General features: G+C 36.2%; 1 protein-coding gene across 8 annotated transcripts; it reads left to right on the top strand.

Annotated features, from left to right (window-relative positions):
• Positions 1-733: 733 nt before the first annotated feature.
• Positions 734-23,406, top strand: LOC111604979 (low-density lipoprotein receptor-like). 8 transcript variants are annotated; one of them, XM_023323267.2, is made up of 12 exons: positions 2,391-2,441; positions 3,183-3,706; positions 9,208-9,348; positions 15,251-15,370; positions 16,179-16,301; positions 17,731-17,957; positions 18,628-20,028; positions 20,089-20,287; positions 20,395-20,547; positions 22,366-22,499; positions 22,808-22,966; positions 23,024-23,406. In XM_023323267.2, the coding sequence occupies exons 2-12, from the start codon at positions 3,352-3,354 to the stop codon at positions 23,054-23,056; spliced, it is 3,045 nt and encodes a 1,014-aa protein (XP_023179035.2). In that variant the 5' UTR covers positions 2,391-2,441; positions 3,183-3,351; the 3' UTR covers positions 23,057-23,406. The 8 variants fall into 8 exon arrangements, with proteins under 8 accessions (XP_023179041.2, XP_023179035.2, XP_023179045.2 ...); XM_023323277.2 differs by lacking the exon at positions 2,391-2,441 and adding an exon at positions 15,439-15,555 and having other exon boundaries at positions 2,724-3,706; XM_023323273.2 differs by lacking the exons at positions 2,391-2,441; positions 3,183-3,706 and adding an exon at positions 734-1,016 and having other exon boundaries at positions 23,024-23,405.
• Positions 23,407-23,770: the final 364 nt, after the last annotated feature.

The following is a 23,770-nucleotide window of genomic DNA, read 5'->3' as shown; positions in this document are numbered from 1 at the left end:
TATAGAATATATATAATTCTATATACATATATATATATATATATATATATATACATATATATATAAATCCCCTCTATCTCTAATTCGAACTATATTTCGTTCTATCTCTATCTGTTGATTAATGGTTGAGCCCAAACAAAACTTCAGAAAAACCCAAACTAGTAATACCTCGGGCCGACGGCAAGGGGCGTGGTCAACTTGAACACACGTCCGGCGCGATAAACTGCAGTTAAATGCAGAATGGAAGCGAGGCCCCGGGGGGGGTTAAGGCTCATTAATATTGTTGAATGCGATTTGCCAGCGATTTTTAACGCCTGCAATTAGAAACGCCGGCAAATTGAAAACTAAACAGTGACGGCTGTGAGTTAGAAAGACAAAGGGGAAAGATGAGGGCTGGTAGGGCCTCTGTCAGCGGCAAACAGAGAGAGCGCCACTTGAAAAATGATTTACACACGCAAATCATAAATTACGCACTTGAAGTGGATGACAAATGCAGATGTTAGATGATGTTAGATGGAGAGTAGAGGCGAGAGTGTTTCGACTATATCAACTGCAATATTCGTAGAGGACAGGGCCTTCTTCCTGCTGCCAGTTGAAATTCTATCCAGGTGGCCAACTGAAGCACTTATCGAAGAGCCTCTTATCGAATGTGACGTCAGATTTGAACTTTTCAGCTCGATTCTATTCTATTCGAAGGCAACAAATGCTAATAATTTCCGAAAACGATTTCAGTTCGCGTCGGTTATTGCTGGGCATCGCATCGCATCGCAGCGCATCGTCAAGTATCTGGTCGGGAATTCACAGTTATAGTTGGCTATAGTATCTCAAATCTTTAATTAACGAACGCTGACGTCTTTCCGTTTCGCACTTAATTAAAGATTCCATTTGCAAATTCGATAAAACGTGGATAAACACTTCAATATATATTGATATATACAACCTATAGAACTTATCTCTAACAATGCATTTAAGTGATTTGCTCAAATTAATTTTTCTACTGCTCAATTCCGTTCAAGGTTTGTATTCTAAAGCTATAGATCATAAGATCATACGATCAGGTTATTGACTTCCGTGTACTTCAGAAAGCCTAGCAAGGATTGTGCGCAGTTTAAATTATGAGCTGATAATTCATATACTTATAGATACCATATATCATAATTATCTCAAGTAATCCACTTAAGATAGAAACTTACTAAAACTTAATTTACGTAGTTCTAAAATATATTTCTAAATTCGATTCTAGAAGTTCGAAAATTGCAAACGATTCTTGAACTTTAATCTTAAGACTTAATCTGATTGAGCTATACGGAAAAATACGCATAAATAGATCAAAAAAGTTTTGCTTTGTTAGTTTAATCACGATTATGAATATCTTTATCTATGTATGTAAATAGATTAGAATATTAACAATTGATAAATAAAATATAAAGATAGAATTATTACAGTGGATATTTTAATTCTTTCCATTCCACAGCAGCCAATTAAAATTCACAATTGGGCAGTAGCTGCTAAAAAACAATTAGTATTATTCGTGGAATCTCTGCTCTCCCAGTCACATCATTCACAATTTACCAATCAGCACTTCATTCACAAACAGATAAGCACGTAGGGCTGTTGCTAGTGCTGCTTTAAATTGAATTTGTCTTGAAATTTATTTTTAAATCGACTCAAGTGATTTTTTTAATTATGTGAAAACTTGTTGACAGCATCAATAATTTGCTAATTATGATTTTTTCCCACGCATTTATTACCTAACATGCGCTTATCAGATCAACAACGATCCTCCCGCGCTGCAGCCTCGCTAACTACTAAATCAATTGAGTTCGAGTGCAAACCCACCACACCACGGCACACGCCCCAAACTCACCACATCTAAGAGGTGCACACGAATTGATCTGTGCAAGAGCTGAGGAGAGCATCACCAAAGAGCGAGAGAGAGTGAGAGCGTGGAATAGTTAGAGTTTGCAAGTTAGTTACTGTCGTGCCTTTTCTTCGGCTCAGGTTGGATTCTAGGCAATGTGATAAGCCGCTTTGTAGGTACAACAACATAACATACCGAGCGGCAGATACCCTGGCTGGCATAATATAAGCCATGGCATATACAGCTAAGTGATCTGATCTGATGTGCTATGAATCGATAACAAGTAGTGAGAGTACTTTGCGATTGTTACATATGTCGCCAAAAAATCAAAACACCCCACACTGTCAGGGTATACAAATTGAGCAACTGTTTAACAGCATGCGCAGCTCGATCACAAACAGGTGGGTTGTAGGGGCGGGCGGGGCAGCACGGGACGGGCGTGTTTTTGTGTTCGATGACAATTTGCTTAAATGTGCTGGCGAATTCTCAAAACGAATTCAGTTGAGAAATGCGCGTTGTACGAGGCGGCAGCGTCTTAAACTGATATACAAACCACTGCAATATAGCCGCAGAACTGTGTGTAAATATAGTACCAACTACAACTATAATAATAACATTAACAACAACAACAACAACTACAAAAAGCACAGCACGTGCCAAAGAAAATTCGCGCCTTGAAAATCTATTGGCAACTGATAAGCGATATTTTTTTTAACTATTTAACTTCGGGCTGTTTTATCAGCATTGGAGCACGCGTGCCATAAATAAACAACAACAACATCACATTGTTAGCAATTTTTAATTAATGAAAATGCGATAAATATATAAAAATTTGCCAAAGTTCTTAAGGCAATCGCCTCATCCCTCTCTCTCTCTCTCTCTCTGGCTCGCTCGTTGGCTCTTTCAGTCTTATATTTTGAATAATTTTGCTACGTCAACAGAAATGTTGTTGTTGTTGTTTGTTTTCACCTTCTTTTTGTCTGTTTGGCGACCTGTTGTGCGTGCGTATCGTATGATATTTTGCTTTTGATTTTGTTGTTGTTGTTGCTGTTGTCTTATTTTAACCTGTTTTTTTTGTTGCTGCATTTTCGGTTAACTTTTTGGGCAGCTATCGACGCGTCTGCTGCGCGATTTTAGACGCGCGCTCTATTGCCGCTGTTTGTGTGTTTATCTGTGTATTTATTTTGGCAACCGTTTTCAATGTTGTGCGATTTATTTCGGCTATTAAAAATCGGCACAGACATCGCCTGCTTGATTAGATAATAATCTGTGTTTGCTTCCTGCTAGCGTTATTAAAGGCCGAACTTTCTATTCCATGTAGGTCTTAAAAATCAAATTAAATCGATTCAAAGTGCATATAATTACAAGGCTATAGCAACAACAATTGACAATTGGAGAAACTGAGAAACTGAGAAACTGCTTTGTCAAGCAATTCAAAAACTAAGCGAGAAACCGCAAGTTGTGTGCATTAAATAGACAAAGTTCATACCATGGCCATAGAGTTACGCTCTACGACCACTCTAAGTGATATCATTACAACAACAAAGGCAACAGCAACTAGCGGCAACAACACCAACACCAACAGCAACTATAACCACTTGCAACAGCTGCTCGCGTGCATCTGCGCCAATGCGAATCTCGTGCTCTTCACACTGATGTTAGCATTGGGCAAATGCTGCACTGCCACGCCCATCAATACGCCCAGCCTAACGCATATGGAACAACAAGTGCTGCCGCCGACAGATGGCGCCACTCTGATCAAGCATATCGATGGCAAGAGCATCCTAAGCATGGGCTTCAAGTTCCTCAACGTATCCGGAAAAATCGGCACGCCGCTGGGCATAGGTGAGAGAAACAGGCTACCAGTTGGGGGAGCATGCTCCTAGGTGGAGAAGGGGCGGGCAGCACAGTTTGTTTTTAGCCAGACTGTGCTAATTTTAGAGCTGCATTCAAGTCGATGTACGAGATGCTGAAAGCTACTTCACGTTCGGCTAAATGAACTAATAAATGCGTTGCAAATGCAAAAATGTTAAAATTATAAAATGTAATATATTACTGACTGTCTGATACTCTGTTGCAAAGGAATACATTCAGTTTCATTTAAAGAGAACTTTTTAGTCAGTCAAAAAAAATATAAATATATATATATATATATACATATATATATATATATAATTGGAATAATTAGCGGGGAAAGAAGACCCTTTTGAGCTTGACTCAAATATATATATATATATATATATAACTATATATAACTAAAAAAGTACAAAAAAATCCTGTAACTTTAATCATAATTTCTGCATAATTATTATATTATTTTTATTATTTATATATAATTTTTTTCATATTGGCTTATCAATGAACCTATATGTAAATACCAAATCTAATATTATAGAAAGAATCCCATTCAAATTTGAATATTATTTATTTAAATCTTTAAAACACTTTGCCATGAAAACAATTTAAACTTTTATAATTCAATATTCGAACAGGTTTCTTCTATAAATTCATTGAGAAATTCCGTTTAGCGAAACTTTTGATTGAAACTTCCGGCGGGGCGGACTACTGTATAGGCAGCCAATATGCATTTGTTTTTGATAAGGAAACTTCTTCATAGCCTTGGCTATTGCCTTGGGGTATTCCGGGTCGTAAATTTCTTTAAATCAAACCACCTGCTCGTGAAAGGATTTGTTGCCGCATTAAGATTGTCTTATCGACGTTGCCAATTTTATGATTTCTTTTTATTGCTATGACGTTGTTTTTCGCATGGATTAAGCAATTGAATATTTTCATTTTGATTTGATATTGTTGAAGGTAATGGAACACGCTATTTGATAACAAATTGATTTGATTTTAAATCTAGGCCTTGGATATAAAAACATATATACTTGTGGAAAGGAAGTGTGAATATCAAAAGAACTTATATGATTAAGAAATTTGCAATGGAATATTATAATAGAACAGCTGCGAAATTTAGTGAATCTTTTGATCAGCTCAAGAGCATTTCAGATTCGACTTTCAATACTCTTAAGATTTTTATTCCCACAAATTTTTTTAAATTTAATTTTCATCTAGGTATAATTAAATTTGAAAAAATCAAACTGAATTTTATTTTTAACTTTTAAAAAAACATTTCTATATATTTTGTTGGCTTTGCCAGCTGCATTTTTGGACTTTGTTCGAACACTTTGAAGATCGTAAATAAAATTCTTGACATATATCCAAATGGCGCATTTTGTCGTTGTTTACTTAGTCTAGGCGCCAATCCTACGTAGGTTAGCCAAAAAAAGAGGCCATTATTGACGCATTGAAAGTGTATATAAATGTGTCAAGCTATATATCCGAACTGAATGTCCAGTGATTGCAGAGTATCTAAAATATAGAACACGTATAACTAACTAAATATACCCGTTAGACGAGCCCCCAAAAGGTGTTTATTTTAAGCAATTCAAGTTCGCTCTTAAGAATTAATTTACAATCAATTTTATATATATTCTATTACACACTCTATGCGATTATTTACTGCTCTGTCCATTATGTGTGCTGCCGTTTTTTATTTGTTTCTCTAGATTCATGTCACAAAGAGTTTAGACGAATACCGCTGCAAGGTCGCAATGGGAAACTGTTTTTATTTTTATTTAAATACCGTGTATTTACTTTCGACAGGGTATATTTTTATTGAATATAATTAGCACAGGCACAGCTCTAGTAAGCCCGAGTACAACTTTTAACAATGTTAATTAAATCGATAGTTATCGAGAACAAACTCTTGTTATGTTTTGGCAGACTAGATCATTAGTTTGAAAAGATGTCAAAATTTAAATTTTATTAAATAATATGAACTGATCCAGAATGCATAACTAAAACTTGTCGTTGATCGCATTTGACTTATATATATATATATATATATATATATATATATATATATATATATATATATATATATATATATATATATATATGAGTATTCAGGGTATCTATAAGCTTTGCGCTGATAGCTGCAAGCACTTCTACTTGCCTTTTTCATTATAATGTTATATTTTAGAATGTATAGTGTATATATACATATATATACACATATATTCTTTGTTTTTTTAATTTTTTGCCTCATTTGTTGTTCATGCTATTTCATTTTGGCATTAATTTATGCACGATATATACTAGAGGAGTCTAGTATATTCAACTAGTTTTATGTCAACAACAACAACAAATATGTTAAATAGTGGGCGTGTTCGTTTCGGCTTCTCTCTTCGTTTCGACTTATATAAATCAAGAACCTGATGCACTTGCCTCTAATTGTTTTGTTTTGCCAACTAAAACAGCACCAGCAACAACAACAACAAAGTGAACAGTCACAATTAATCTGCCTTGATTGGTGTGCGCCTAAGGGGCGTGATTTCAGCCCACTTCACATAACCTTCTCTATCTCTCTCCCTCTTTTCAAACACTATGCGCCTCAATCAAAAAAACGCTATAATTTAATTGACATTGAACTTGAGTTTAGCTAGCGGCGTGGCGATAAGCAGCCCATTAGAAATAAATTAATATTAATTAGCACCTCGAGCGACGCACTGATTAAACCATAAAATTTTCCCAGCCTATCTCGACATTTATCGCCCGTAGACATGCAAATGCTATCGATATCGATATACGCGTGCTTATCCCATGGCAACAATCTAATAATACAAAGCATTTTATGCTACGCACCAGAGATTTATATATAGTTCGACTAGTTCGAGCATGGGCTAGGCTTATCTACAGCCGTCTGGCATACTCGTATGACTCTTATCAGTCTGTTGTCTGGGCATTGCAAAATCTGACACGATAAAGCTTATCGAAATATTCATTTATACATATTGTAATATATGATGTTGCCATATATATATATATATATATATATATATATATATATATATATATATATATATATATATATATATATATATATATATATATATATATATATATATATATATATATATAAATGTATTTTTAATATCAAGTCAAGTCAAGTTTTTTGACAAACCTGTTTTAGCTTTAAAAGTTCAGACTTTTCGATAACATTCGATTTGTTTAATTTATGTTAAATAGTTCAATTTATTTGTTGGCCCTCTTAACCAGATTTTGGTTAAAGCTGTTGTTTTGTTCATATTTTATATTACTCTCACAGTTAATACAAAAATAATCTAACAAAAAACAACTTTTATTAAGTTTTCAACATGCTGAATCTAAATCAGAAATTTATTTAACATAATATTTTAATAATAATATAAATGTTCGAGATGGGACATCAAAAATACCGTTTTGATACCTAAAGATACTCCTGCCGATCAAGAAAATCTTATATATTAGATATTTATAAAATATAATAGATACCTTTTTGGTATCAACAAATTTTTTTACATATTTTAGTTATTTTCTTATATATATTAGATATTTCTAGTATCCAAAAAAATACTTTTTATATCAGGTAGTTATAGTAAATCCTGTTATCCATTGCATTTTACATGTCAATAAAAGTAAATTTTGTTGCACAAGCAGCTCTTCGCTCAGTGGTTTCAGTTCTCTAGTGTAGTGAGCGTAGTGGCAACAAATTTTCATAAACTTTCAAATAATTATTTCATTCACAATTTAATTAGCTCAAACTTTCAAAAGCATATCTAAATTATTGACGTTTATTGTATATTTTTATCTATATCATTTTATCAAATTTCAACAATTGTTCTAATGAACCTTGTGCATATATTTCATATGAAACCATATTTAGGACAAACTGTGCATTGGGTAACTTTAGAGTTCACTTAAATAACGTTGCATGGACCCATAACAGTTATTGTTATTCAGTTAAATATTTATTTGAATACACATACAAATATACTATTTGTATAAAGCAATTTGAATATATATTTATATACATATATAATTATGACATTTGCTTTGTTTATTTTGCTTCATTCATAATTGAAAACAATTTGCAGTTCTCTGCGCTGCAATTGATTTGACCTTATTGATTGATGGCATTTGGTGAAATGCACTCGATGTTGTTGTTGAAATGATAAACAACAAGAACAATAACGTAAACAATACTTGTTAAATTATTTATGCATAAGTTTTGATTAAACGAATAATTATGATTGGTTTTGGCAAGCAGAGGAAAAAAATAGCTGTCAATGACAGGCGCTGGACAGGAAAAAACCCTTATCAACACGAATGGGCAGCCTCTCAAGTGTGAGTGTGTGTGTGAGTCCTTGTTGATACAGGACATTGGCAATCCATAACTTTTTTGTGCTTGTCACATATTTCTACTATGCATCCAAGAGCTGTTGACATTTTCCTAACCTCTGTTTTATTTCTATTATTATATATGTGTGAAATTTATATATATATATATATATGTGTGTGTATGAATGCATAGGTATGGGTGTGGTACCTCGACCGCAACTTGTTACCAAAGATGAAAAATTGTCAAGCTGCAAAGTTTTGTAGCATTTTGTGGCTGTCATTGTTGTTGATTAAAACTCCACAAATGTGAGAAAATACGAATACTTGAGTGTGTGTCTGTACGTCTGTACGCAAATGATTTGAACAAGCTTGTGTGAATATGTATGTGCTGGCGTCTGCTCTTGATTGTTTTGAAGTTTTAAGCCCTAATCAATTTGGGCTTTTTTGAGCCACCTCCAAAGGGCAGTTTCGTCTGGGCTTTGTTCTATACTCTTTGCGAAAGCATATTGTGATTTTGCCTTAAGCTACGTAAAGCGAGAAGGAAAATTGAATGAGCCCTTAAAAATGTTAAATATTGCATATCATCAATAAATTGCTTTTAACAGTTTAACGTAATCTAAACTATGAGAGATAGATATATGGAAAGATAGGCCAACTGAAAGATAGATAGATAGGTATATGATGGCGTTAAATATATGAATTGATATGAAGAACAGAAGGCAGAGTAGCAAAAGTATTCAGAGATCAGATCTAAGATAATTGACAGATTTATGCTTGTCTTGATATTAGTACAGAACAATTAACGTTTTCTTTATAATTTAACTTATAAAAATATAAAATCCTATATATTATATATTCTATATAAGACTTACAAATATTACTACATATCACTAATATAACATATAAATATTCATAGAAGAGCGAGAGTATATGACTCTCTACTATACGAACCTTATTTTCATACTCATTTTTATCGTTTCCATTGTTTACGCAATGTTTTTTTTTAATGAGAAAACTTTTAGTGGCTTAAGCTTAAAATACAATGAAGAAGAAAAACATAATTAGCTTAAATCAGCTGTTTGCACTACTTATCGTTAACTCGCACTCGGTCTTTCTCTTTGCAGCCCAATCGCTGTATACCAAATGCGATGAGAAGCAATTTGAGTGCAAGAACGGCGCCTGTATACCCATTCGATTCGTGTGCGATGGCGATGCGGACTGCACGGACCACAGTGACGAGAAGGTGAACGAATGCAAATTTCGCGGTAAGTTGGACTAAACACAAATGCCAGTGCATACTTTCGGGCGCCGCTGGCAACACTCGCGTCCATTAAAGTGAGCTCGGCGCAACGAGAAATCAATCAAAATGCGAAACGAGTTTCAGATTGGGACAGCTCAAAAAGGAGAAGGGGCTGGCGGGGTGTTTGCCGGACAGCTGACCCAAACTGTGCCAGGGCAGTGCGCTCATTAAGTCGCTAAACATTGGCGCTTAACTGTAATTGCAACGCAATTTTTGCTGACTGTCGCATGCAACGTTGTTGCATCAGCAATGAAATTTTATCAACGCTGCAAATTTGTCGCACGAGACATTTTATGCGCCGCAAGTTTAACATAAAAGGAAACAATGTGAGGTCGTCTGCTTTATTTTATCTCACAATATTTGTGTCAGCCACCAAAAAAAAAAGCAATATATATATGTATATATACATATAAATAGAGAGTAAGCGTAATATGCTGGAGGGTTTAAAGGGAAGCCCTGCGTAAAAATGCGCACAATGCAGTTGTTGCTGTTTCTGCTGTCTCTGCTGCTACTGCGCATAACTTAATTTTTATGCAATCTTTGCTGAAGGGCACAATTTTCATGCAGTGAAATTGATAATGTGCCTCAAAGGCAACAGCAAGAAACAACAACAATGAAAAGTGTTGCAACATAATGAGCGTTAAGGGCTAATGTAAAAGCAAAAAGAAAAGGATTGCAAGCGCGCAGCAAAATCAAAAAAAAAAAAAATAGTAGCAAAAGAACAACTTTATAATAGCTTTAATTTGAATGACTTTCCCATAAGCTCTACTGAGAGGTGATAAATATCTTAAGGTTAAAAAAGCGTTATTTACTTTGAAGTTTTACCTCCAACGACATCATCTAAATGCTGCCCCCAAATATTTTTCAAATCAATCATACTTCATTATTTATTTGCATATATTTGTTATTGTTATTTAAAAATTAAAAAAAATTAAAATAAAACCATATACTTATATACATGTTAAATTTTTAAAATTTCTGATGAAAACATTTCTCTGCTAAAACTATTGAAAAATAATAAAACTAAATTTTCTTTACATATAAAAAATAAAGTTCATTTAATATTAAATCAATGATTAATATTGTCTATGAATTTACTTAAAATAAAATTTATACTTAATTTCGTTTCCAATTATTTGAAATACCAAAATAATTGTATTTGGAAGATCTTAAGTATTTGAAGTCAACTTTAGTTGAGCAGCAAAATTCTCATCTTTATAATGAGCATAAGTACTTAAGCTCATTTGACTCAATAGCTTATGTATCATTACCAAATCAGTACGCAGCTAAATAGAAGTGTTTCGCAGTATTCACATAGCTGCTCAAGCGACCGCCTACACTGCCAACTTTTGTACTCACAACAAAACTCAGTTGATCTGAGATAAAAAGTGGAATTACTCACTCAACATTTTGCGCTCGACTCGCCACGCAGCGTGTTAGATTGGGAGTGAAAGCTTGCGCTGAGATTTGAGTCTTGCGTTGTGAGAGATGCTGCAAAGCAACGCTTGGCACTTGTTTTTAAGGACTGCCAGCACGCAGCTGTTCACTCAGTTGGCGGCGAACTTCTCAAGCAAACGGACGGTGCGAGCTAAGGGAAAATCCCAAAAACAGATTCTCCGTCGTGTGAAAATCCTATAAATACTAAATAAAATTAAAGCAGAGCTAAGCTCAAAACAGTGCGAAAAAGTAAGCGCAAAATTGCAAAGAAAATATAAAATTTGTGCGCGCAAAAGAAAAGAAGAAAAATCTATAAATATATTATTTAAATGTCCTCGAAATGCGGTGCTTTAGCAAACAATTGAATCAGTCCTGCCAGATCCTCTTTGAAGTTATGCAAAGTGTTTTTCTGACAAAATGTCAGAGCACCAAAAAGCTTGTTAGAAATTTTGGGTGTGCGAACTGCTGCTTATTTTCAGTTCTTTCTTATGAATCATTTTTTTGTGAGGTCCTTTTTGTGGGCAGGTCCTGTGTAAAGTCCTTTGCCGCTGTCAGGCTAATCGGCAATGTCCATCTGTGTGTCATTTTGCGGGCCGAAGCTATTTAGAATGCAGACTGTCTGTCCGATTTGACCGTTTTCATTTATCATTTATAATTTTGCTGTGGTCCACATTAAATGTTTTTCCTCAATTTCCCTCAGTATTCGCCCGATTGCCATTTATCTAGGCGGTGTGAAATTCATTGCGCTGACTTTTGACAGTTGTTTTGTCAAAAATGAACTTGAAAATGATGGGGCACAGAAATTATGCAATCAATTTGTGCAACTCGACTGACTGCCCTCGAATATGGCACAATATGTGGCACAATTGCTGGCAAATTAGCAACACAAGCATTTCGAGGACTCAAGTGAACAATGTAAATAAAATTTAATTTTTTGTTTACCTTTTAAAAAAAAGCAATTCAAGAACTTCTCTCGACATGGGGCACATTTGGTGTTTGTTATTTGTGTCCAGTTTGCTGTACACTCATAGCCACAGCCTGGGCGCAATGGTGAATGAGCACGGTATGAAAATTGTTTAAAAACATTTCTATTCTATATTTAATTGAAATATTTTAAAATATTTAATAACATTAATACCCACAGTGCGTATTCGTACTTTTTAGATTAAATTATGCTTAAATGAGCTTGAGGCAAGTTGGATACAGTTTCATGCTCCCTTAATTTTATTTATTTAGAGAAGCCTTTAGCTTATTTAATTATTATAATGGGATTAGAAATTATGTGAAAGTCAAATAGTTATTGTGCTAAGTTCACCTAAGTACTAGTCACTAGCTAGTCCTGTTTAGCATTAACTTAATTTATAACTTCGTTATCAGCATCCAGACATGAGTCATTTGGGTACGTCGATAAATATGAGTACTTTACTTTAACATATAGCTGCCTTAAAAAAACTTGCTTACTTAGATGATGTTATACTTACATTACACATAAATTAAATTTTATATTTACTTTTTATCATATACATATTTTATTTTTTATTTATTTTGTTAAAACTTTAAGGAATAATTGAATTGAATTCAATCTCTATTCTTCACTAAGTTAATCGAATTGACGTGCTAATTTCAAGCAACTCAGACAAGTGCACTTGTTTAAATCCACTTTCCACTTGCAACAAGTTGCAAACAATTCTTACGTCAGCTTGCAACACCTTTAAACTTAAATACCAAATCCCAATCATAATATAACTATATGACACATACACACACACGCACACATACTCCTTCAGTCGCTCAATACAGTCTAAGCCCATTTGCATTGCAGTTGACTGCTATCTGCCCCTTCTCTGGGCGCCGCGTTGCATGCAACAGAATATTTCGCACACACTGCCTCACATTTGCATACAAATTGCTGCTGCTGTTGCTGGTGCTGCTGCTGCTGCCATTGCCAAAGGCCAAAGTTTTTTAATCAACTGAAAGGCCGTTTAAACTTAGTTAAAAAACACAAGCGAAAAAAATATAGTTGAAAAAAGAAGACGAAATTATGCTGAAAGTCAACTTGCAATTTGCCGCACACTTTTATCAATTGCAACATGCGTTGAACCAATCAAAGCTCCCCTTCTTTCTTCAATCAAAAAGAAGGACAATAAATTTAATTTGATTTTTAATTGCGAACCAACGTGACATCAAATTTAATTTAAGCTCGTTGCGTAAATAAAGAAAAACAAAATAGATTCGGAAATGCGCAGCAATTTGTCCGCAGGGCACAATTTACCTACACATGTAGAAATATATATGTATGTATGTATATATATTTGTATGTATATTTGCATGAAATCCTACATTTTAGCAACAGCAACAACAAAATGTCAAATACTCATCTGTGCTTACAAGCTACATAAAAAGAAATTGAATCGAGCTGAATGGAACTGCGGGCTTTCACAACCATTCGCTACATATATACGTGCAACAAAATAAAAAAATATATACATAAAAACGATTTAAATATAAATATATATATACACGTTTATATAGCTAAAAAGCCAGTAGAGAAAAATTGGCATATGTTTGTCCAGAATTAAATACCCTATGAAACAAATTGTGCAGAGGCCAAGCATACAAATAAAAATTGCAAAAAATATAAATTAAAATAATAAATATGTAATAAAATAAAAAACAACATAGAAATAAATATAGAATAAATAACAGTATAAATAAATAGTATAAGCTAAAAATGTGTAAATTGGTTTGAAATATAGTAAAGTTAACGAAGTAAAGAAAAATTCTAAAATAAAATAGGATATATATTTCAATATAACAATTTGTATATTATTTATTTAATATGTTAATATAAAAATTAATATATTCAAATATTAATTCTATTATATATATATTTATATATATATTATATTTATAAATATACATAAAGAAAGAGTCAGCCATTTATAGAGTTAACTTCAGATCAAGACATGGTTTCCCTTTCACTTGACAGAGTAACATGATATACAATCCGACTCTCTAATATCTGCTTGACTCAAAAAAACAAAATACTTATTTCAAGCTAGAATGGAAATACCCCTAATATCTTTATATAAAGAAAAGAGAGCATTTTGAAAGTGTTGTGTGCTAGCTTGCACATGTGACCATTTTTTATTGTTCAACGGTTTGTGGGCTTCTATTTATGTTTGCTTTTTATTTTTTAACAAATATTGGCGCATATTGGTTTATATTTTGTTTTCTTTCGTGTCCTTTATTTTCTCGAATAGATACATGTTCAATACAAGTTGTTGTGCTCCTTTTTCTGTTCTATTGTCACGCCACATTTCATTTGACTGCGCACAGCGTAGTGAGAAGTGGGAACTCTGAGGCATCGGACCAGAGAGTTGTGCCCATAAAAAGTTTAGAAAAGTAATCGTATAAAATGTTATTGATATGGCAACTTCTGACTGTGCCGCATAATATGCCGACTTTCCTTCTCTTTCGCTTCTTATCAATTGTAATTCTCATACCAAATTGATTAAAAATGATTTAATATTTTTCCTTAGGGACTGACATTTGCATGGGCTTAGATGAGAATTCTACTAGTAGGTAAAAAGTTCTTTTGCTAGCACCTTTGAAGGCGCTTAACAAGTGGCAAACGAAAGATAATCATAAAAATGAAGTTCTTTAGGTGAACACATGAGAAATTTTCATCAAAACAAATGGGAAATAAAGACTGAATAAAAAAATTTACTAAAAAAATTTAAGAGATTGTTGCTAATATTTGTAAATATTAATTATTTTATTTATTGTTAAAGAAATTATTAGGTTTTTTAATTTTTATAGTATATTAAAATTATGATTTAGTATTATTTATTATATTATTTTGTTTCAAATTAAAATAGTTTTGGATAATCTAAACCTACATCTTAAAAGAATTTTAAAAGGGACATCGAAACCCATGAAGTTTCATCATTTTACTCCGAGCTATTTACACATGTGTTTAAATCGAATATTTAATGCGCATAATAAACATAGAAAAACAAGAGCTTAAAACACAACTTTCCCTTTCCCCAACCCCTTTGCGTAGGGGCATTGAAAATCCATTGAAAATTCAGTGGCTGCCGCGTATGCAACGATTTATTTATGTTTGCTTTTGTTTTTTTATGTATTCTCGTTTTGTTGGTGTTGTGTGTGCGGTAAAGTATGTTCTTTGCACAGCACGTGCTTAAGTGCGTGTAAATAAATACATGCCCTCACACACAGACACACACACATAGCCACTCAGACACTTGCTTTTAAGTACAACTGAGCAGAAAAGAAAAACAAAATGTGCTGCTGGCAGATTTTGTTTTTGATCCGGGTCAACTTCAAAGTTCAAAGGCACTGCCAAGCACAAGCCCAGTCATAGCTGATACCCTGCTTAATATATTTGTGGTTTTTTGTCTTTGCAGAGGCCACCTGCTCCTCGGACCATTTCCGCTGCACCAATGGCAACTGCATACCCAACAAATGGCGCTGTGATCAGGAGAACGATTGCAGCGATGGCTCTGACGAGGACAGCGCTCTGTGCAGTAAGTCATTTGAATGCCTCCCATATATACTATGCACTATTTATGACATGTGTACAACTGAAATATAGTGAATGCCTGTCCCAACAATGAGTTCAAATGCAAGACCGTTGACCAGTGCATACCCCGCAGTTGGCTCTGCGATGGCAGCAACGACTGCCGTGACAAGTCCGATGAGGCGCAATGCAGTAAGCGAATCCGAACTATGTACACTCAACAACTGGCTAACATTCCCATCCACTGTTCGCATAACTCGCTCTCGCTTAACGTTTAATAAAGTGTTGCGCATAATTTCAAAGCTATGTTGGCAGCCATCCCACCAACGCTCTAACCACCGTTTAATCAAGTCGTTGCATTCGAGTATATCCATAAACACATGACCCTCACACACTAACACACACGCACACACGCGCGCATCCACACAATGGCTACAATGCGTATATACACATATCGCGCATACGCCACGTTGACTGTGTGTCGGCAACGCCTGGCAACAGCGCATAAAGTGCTTAACCCATAACACACACATCACAAACTCGCAGACACACACAACAACCCTTGGCCTTGGCTGTGCATTATATAATAGCATTCTGGCCACAAATAAAATGGGGTTCAGCTGCTCTTTCAGCTTATTTGGCAGCTGGCGCGTATAAAAGTAGTTAATAAGCCCCAAGCCGAACAAGCTAAACATTTATTAGCAGCTAGTTACGAAGGCTCATAGCTCAACAACTCTTCTTCTTATCTCGCTATCTCTCTCTCTCTCTCTCTCTCTCTTACACTTTCTTTGCACCTGGCACAATCAAATTCATAGAGGCTCGCACCTGCTCGCCGGATGAATACAGCTGCAAGAGCGGCGACGGCGAGTGCGTTCCTCTTGCCTGGATGTGCGATCAGAGTAAGGATTGTAGCGATGGCTCCGATGAGCATAACTGCAGTAAGCTATCCTTCGATTATCGATCAATTTTTGAGTTGTAGTAAAAGTTTTAAGTGGAAAACTTTGCATGAGAAAAGTTTTTTTGATATAAGAAAATTATTTTGTAGATTTTTTTTTAATTTGTGAGGGAAAATTAAAGCAAAATCTTGGTTATTATTAAATTTATATCAACACCTGAAAAAATGTATTTTTCCTGCACTTCTTACTAAATTCTTAACATTATAGAAAAAGTTATTCAGTTTTAGCAAATGCTTAATGATATAGTTTATAAAAGATTAAACGTTTTTTTAATTTTTTATGTATTTTAGTAGTATTATTTCAGCCATCTTTTCACTTATTTTATAATATAAATTGATCCCATTCATTTGAAGGAAATTTGCATTAACTTTTTAATTTCCACTTCCATTTATATATTGCAGTTATATATAAATATTGAAGATATTTTGATAAACACTACTTTTTTCATTGATTTTTTTTAGGATTGGTTTTGTGCAACAAACAAAAAACAAAATAAGCTTACTTATTTGATTTAGTATATGGTTTTCACTACAAGCTTTTTGCATATTATTATATTAATTATTTTAAATGCACTCAATAAATACTCTATGGCCATGGCTATTGAAAGTAATATAAATTTAATTCGGAATCCAATTAGGTTGACTTATTTAAGCGCTATAATAATTGTAGTTATTACCTTTTAACACTACACAACCGAGATAAATATTTGCCTTAGGGACTTTGCTAAATTTATTTTCGAAATAAATCTAAACCGCAACGAACAAAATAAATAACAAATAATCGAAGCAAGCAATCGAGTTGTTTAAAAGCATTTTATTTGTGAAATTTTTGCAGAACTTTAAAATAGATAATTTAAATAAATAATTAAAGAATTAAAATAAAATACAATCAAAAAATCTTTTAAAATTATAAAGAATTTCTTGAAAAATTTTATTACTAAATTATCATATTTTAAATATTTTAGATACATAAATTTTGTTTAAAAATATAAAAAGTTTGAATATATATTTAACAATAAGAATATAATTTAATTATTAAATATGAATTGAATTATTTATCAATTATATTCTTGTGATTCAGGCAAAGTTTTTCTTCTTTCTAAGTATTCCTTTTATAACTTCGTTTTAATTTTCTAATCATCGTTTTCTGAATTCTCTGTTGATTGTCTGCAATTCTTTCCGCCCATATCCCCACACAGTTCACCTGCATTTTATCGGTCTATCGCAGTGCTATTATACCCATTATATTCTTTTGCTAACTCACTGGCCACATCATTCATCAAGTGAGCCGCTTTCTGCTTTCATTTCCTTTTTGGTGTTGCATATCTGCCCCTTTTTGGGAGGCCTGTGCCATTCAGTTCAGTGTTTTTTTTAAGAGTAGCTAATCCTTTGTCCTGCATTTCGTACCATAGACCAGACGTGCCGTTCCGACGAGTTTACCTGCGGCAACGGACGTTGCATCCAGAGACGTTGGGTCTGTGATCACGACAACGACTGCGGCGATGGCACCGATGAGCGCGACTGCCCCGTCGTTCCCTGTGACAGCATCGCGGAGCACACCTGCCCCAATGGCGCGTGCATTGCCAAGCGCTGGGTTTGCGATGGCGATCCGGATTGTCCGGATGCATCCGACGAGCGGGTAAGTAGGCAGCCAGTCACAGCAGCATCAGCTGAACGCCTGTCCCATAAATTCAAATTTTGTGTGCGAAAATATTTGTAGTAGCTGTTGGCAGCCCACGACAACTCTTACTACCCTGTAGCCATTAAAACTGGTCAAGAAATAGGGTATATATCAAGAATCATCAAGAATCGCAGAAGCCATATGTGTATGCCTGAGTAAGCTGCTACCATGGCTTGGCAGTGTGAGATTAGTCAGCTTAGTCTATGGAAAGCAAATGGGAGGCAAATCAGTCACTTCCATAAGTACAGCATGTCTCATAGTCGAGCTCACTCCCACCTCGAGGTCTTCTACTTATTCGGTATATGTATGCGAGTTTGTTAGTTGGACAAAGAGGAAAGCGCTTGGCATATAAATTACAGCCAAGTTGGGCATAACTCAGCGCTGCCAGCTTTGGCAGCTTTTGTTGTCAACGCATAGTACGCATAAAATTGCATTGTGGCCCTGGCTAAGAACGGCAAGGGTGCGGGCGTTGCACATAATTTCGTGTGTAAGCAACTAAAAGTATGCAACGAAAACTTCCAGTCAAAAAACTTCTAACAAGCAACCTCGACAAACTTTTGATACCCTCTCTGTCTCTCTCTCTCTTTCTCGTTTTGTGCTTCCACCCAACTCGTTCTCCCTGTCGCAGGAATGTGCAAATGCCACTAAGCTAGTTACACCCTGCTTGCCGCATGAGTATCAGTGCAAGGATCGCATCACCTGCCTGCACCATAGCTGGCTCTGCGATGGCGATCGCGACTGTCCCGATGGCGATGACGAACATGCATCTAGCTGCAAGAATGTGACTTGCCGACCGGATCAATTTCAGTGCGGAGATCGCAGCTGTGTTGCCGGACACCTCACCTGCAACGGACAGACTGACTGTGCGGATGGCAGCGACGAACGGGACTGCAAGCTGGCAGCTCCAGTCAAAACCTGCAACGCAACCAGCCAATTCAATTGCGGAGGCGGTCAGTGTATTCCCCTCTCGAAAGTATGCGACAAACGCAAAGATTGCCCCGATGGCGAGGACGAGCCGGCCAATAAGTGTGGCCAAAACGAATGCGCGGTGAAGAACGGCGGTTGCATGCACCGCTGTGTGGATCACCAGGTGGGCTACAAATGCGATTGCCATGAGGGCTACAAACTGTCAGCAGATGCCCACAACTGTGTGGATGTGAATGAGTGCGAACAGCCAGGTGTGTGTTCCCAGGTCTGTGTCAATGAAATCGGAGGCTTCAAGTGCGAATGCGAAGCGGGCTACATGAGAGATCCACGCAATCACACCCGCTGCAAGGCCAGCGAGGGACACGCCTCCCTTCTGCTGGCACGTCGTCATGATATACGCAAGATAGCCCTGGACCATATGGAAATGACTTCCATTGTAAACAATACGAAGTCGGCGACTGCCCTGGACTTTGTATTCCGTACGGGCATGATCTTCTGGAGTGATGTGACTACGCAGAGCATCTACAAGGCGCCCATCGATGAGGGCAACGAGAAGACTGTCGTGCTGAAGAAATCATCAGTGACCTCGGATGGCCTAGCTGTCGATTGGATCTATAACCATGTCTACTATACGGACACTCATAAGTGCACCATCGAGTTGACCAATTTTGATGGCAACATGGGCAAAGTTCTGATTGAGGACGCGCTCGATATTCCCCGCTCCATAGCTCTCGATCCCATTGAGGGTTGGATGTACTGGTCCGACTGGGGTGCCTCGCCGCGCATCGAACGCGCCGGCATGGATGGCTCCCATCGCACGACGATCATCAACTATGACGTCAAGTGGCCTAATGGCATCACCTTGGATCTGGTGAGGAAGCGCATCTACTGGGTGGATGGCAAGCTGAATATAATTTCCTCGGCCAACTACGATGGCTCGCAGCGCAGACAGATCTTGTACTCGACTGAGTATCTGCGACATCCCTTCTCCATCAGCACCTTCGAGGATTACATCTATTGGACCGACTGGGACAAGCAGACGGTCTTCAAGGCTAACAAATTTACTGGACAAGACGTAGAGCCTATCACAGCTGTTCACATGGTAAGCCACAGCCAATGACTGAGCCTCTTCTCTACTCATCGATCTCTCTCTTCCTCACAGTTGCAGCACCCCATGGTCATCCATGTGTATCATCCTTATCGCCAGCCCGATGGCATTAATCACTGCCAATCAGTAAATGGACACTGCTCGCATCTGTGTCTGCCTGCACCCCGCATCAACGAGCGCAGTCCGCGCATCTCCTGCGCCTGTCCCACGGGTCTCAAGCTTATGTCCGATGGTCTCATGTGCGTCGAAGACCGTGAGTACCGTTCAGTTTTTAACAAATTCTCTTCTTCTTATATTTTCTGCATGATTTCTTTATTAACGCTTTTTATTTTTTCCCCTATTAACCCGATGCACGTACAGCCCGCTATCGAGCTGTAACCATACCTCCTCGTACCCACAGACTTAAGACAAAAACGAAATCCCATCAGCGTCTAGTCAAATTGAATAATACCAATACACTAACCGAAACTAACCAGGCAAAGCCTCTTAGCAACAAAGTGCCCCAAACGCATGGTATGCCTGATAAACATGTTTTCTGACTGTTGATATATCTATGTGTTTTTATTCGCCTGTCTATATACGTATTTATGTGTTTCTTCATAAGTAGTTCAATCCGAAGATCCATCTGGAAATTTAGTTAGGTCTGTCATCCACCTCATTGTAAAGTTCCTGCAGTACCACATTGAATAAACATAAGTAATATGAATATGAATCTGAATATGAATATGAATATGAATGTGACTATGAATATGAATATGAATATGACTATGAATATGAATATGAATATGAATATGAATATGAATATGAATATGAATATGAATATGAATATGAATATGAATATGAATATGAATATGAATATGAATATGAATATGAATATGAATATGAATATGATTGTGAATATGAATATGAATATGAATATTAATATGAATATGAATATGAATATGATTGTGAATATGAATATGAATACGAATATGAATATAAATATGAATATAAATATGAATATGAATATGAATATGATTGTGAATATGAATATGAATACGAATATGAATATGAATGTGAATATGATGATGAATATGAAAATGCATTTAATAACTATAAGTGTAGTAAATATATCTATGTTTCTCTCGAGGTAACTCCATTTTGGGGAAGATATATATAATACATTTACTCTCCTTCAAGTCCCGTTTACTCAGTGCTCTGTCTACCATCATTTGGTTTTGAAATTTAAAGCTTAGACTGAAGACTGAAGCTTAACCCAATTACTCACTAACATTTTTAGTAAATGCACCGAGCTGTTGTCTTGCTCGATGGCTCTGCGTCGCATTTCCTTTTCCATTTGTGGGTGGTGCATTGGCTACTTGGCATTTCGGAGCCAAACACTTCATTTGCTCGGACATAACATTTGCTTTGTCACGGCTCACATTAATCATCATCAAAAAAGGCAACCACTCAGCCCACCACAGACATGACAGTTTCATAAACGCCGTCGAGAGCCACTTGCAACACATACAGGCAGAGAAAGGGAAAAAGAGGGAGAGAGAGAGAGCCAACCGCAAGTAGGCAGCACATTGCAACTGATACGAGCGGCAAAGCAGCCAGCCCAGTAAGCCACCCACAACCAAACCATACCGCAAAGTATGAGGTTAATATTAGTGCCGTGTTGACTGGCTACTTCGCCTCTTTAAAGTGAAATTCTAGAAAAAGCTGATAGCTTTCGCTGTTCGACTTGATTTAAGATCCAACTTGAATCCAGATTATTCGGCAGTTCGTATCAGAAGCCGAATCCATTAAACGGCGCGCGCGTTAACGATGTCATTACGCATCCTACGGCATTTAGGTTGCCCGCTGTGTCACTTCAGCTATCCCTCTAACAACCACCACCCCCTATTTTAATACCCACACAGTCAGTACTGCCTTTCAGATCTGCAGTCGTGGCTGTAGCCATGGCCGGGGCATAAAAGTTTAGCCATCAAAGGCGCGAGCGCGTTTAAGTGTTTATTTGCGCCTAAATGCGCTCTTTGAACGATTTGATTGAAAATTCTTTTGCATTGGTAGGGGCTCGAATTGTGTGGCATGGCGGGCTAGAGAGACGGAGCTGCGACTGCTGGTAACAATCGCCCAAATGGCCCACAAGCTTGGGCTTCGCCTCGTATATTACACAATATTTTTTATTTTCATTTGCTTTTCTTTTCTTTTTTGCTTTCATTCCCTTTGCTCATTTCATTTGGCGCCTTTTATTATTGTGCTTCCTTCGCTTTTATGTCTGTGTCACATCTTGTGCTCCGACTTCTTTTCTTCTGTGATTTACATTCTGCTTTTTGCCATCCACAGTTGCCGAGCGGAGTCCCGTGAAGAACCAAACGCACATCGATCAAACCACAGCGCCCAGTCCTCAGCCGGACTCGGGCTTCATAGCGCTCGTGGTTATTGCCAGTCTCAGTGGTTGTGCGGTGCTGCTATCGGTGGTAAGTCCTAAGATCTAACTGAAGAGCAGTATACTCTGAATATACCAGAAAGCAAAGCAAACTGGATAATTAAGAAAATATCAAAAGATTTTATTGTATAAAAATATATTTGGTATTTTTAGCATTCAGTGCTTCAAAATTTTTTTTTAATGTATTTTTGAATATTTGGTATTTTCCATCCGCCTAAATTTCCTATTAGTATTCAATCAATAATATGAAATTATATGCATATTTTTCGGTTACACATATCATTCTCTTTTATGTTGTCTTACTTATTTATTAAACGTATTAATATGTTTGCTCCATAGGTCCTGCTACTTGGCTATCGCTACTGCAGCAAGCGACGCATCAACTCCATGAACTTTGAGAATCCCATCTATCGCAAGACCACAACTGAGGATCATTTCAGTTTGCGCAAGAATCTGCCCGCCCGTATCTACGATCACACCAGCGTTATGGACGAGGAGGTAATAAGCCCTGAACAAAACTACCTCAAGCAATGCTAACTGCCTTTCTCTATCTAGTACTCACCCGTCATAGGCATCTCGTCGTATTAGAGCTTTCGGGTCTATTCTATCTAATCTATGTTTAGAAGCAAATTATAAACCCGCTGCAGACACGCCTAAAGACTGAGCAACTCGTATGTGTAGATTATTTTAAACTTATTTTACCAGCAGTTAAGAGCGGAGGAAGAAGATGAAGCAGAGAGAATCCTTAAAGGATGCTGTACAAAATATGTCGTCGAGTTCTAACCTAAACCTAAAACTAAACTAAACTAAAAACCAAACTCTAACGATAATTCACGTAGTTCCAAACTGTATATAGCTGTAAGTGTGCATTACTTAATTGAGAAGCAAAAAGTAATTGAAATTATAATATTATCTAATTAATTACACAATAAATTAATAATTAGAAGAAAGCTTTGTTCTGCTCAAAGTGCAGATCGTTTATTATTATTATTATCAATATTATTATATACTATTGTTAAGTGTAAATATGTTTCCGAATCACAACGATTGAATAAATGCCGATATGTGTAGTAGCTAATTTGTTTCATTATATCGTATAAGGCTTTGGCTTGCAGGTTCTTGATGACTGATGAAATTAATATACAAATCGAAAGGTTAGGCATGGCAATATTCCAGCCTAGACTTCAAATCCATTTGAATTGCCATAACTAATGAAAGTCAATCAGTAAGACCGAAGGTAATTGAATTATTCAAACTATTTTAGCATAACGATGTGCACGAATAGATAACACAGACATATGA

This window comes from Drosophila hydei, unplaced genomic scaffold (assembly GCF_003285905.1).
Source record: "Drosophila hydei strain 15085-1641.00,03,60 unplaced genomic scaffold, DhydRS2 tig00000063-arrow-pilon, whole genome shotgun sequence".
NCBI lineage: Eukaryota > Metazoa > Arthropoda > Insecta > Diptera > Drosophilidae > Drosophila > Drosophila hydei.
Note: the sequence above shows the minus strand (reverse complement) of the source record. Positions and strands in the feature narration are given on the sequence as shown.

Coding starts and splice junctions, on each gene's coding strand:
- LOC111604979 (XM_023323277.2), top strand. CDS start 3,352: ATGGCCATAGAGTTACGCTCTACGACCACTCTAAGTGATATCATTACA. Junction 15,556..16,178: donor GTCCGATGAGGCGCAATGCA/GTAAGCGAATCC, acceptor TCAAATTCATAG/AGGCTCGCACCTGCTCGCCG. Junction 20,029..20,088: donor CTATCACAGCTGTTCACATG/GTAAGCCACAGC, acceptor TCTTCCTCACAG/TTGCAGCACCCCATGGTCAT.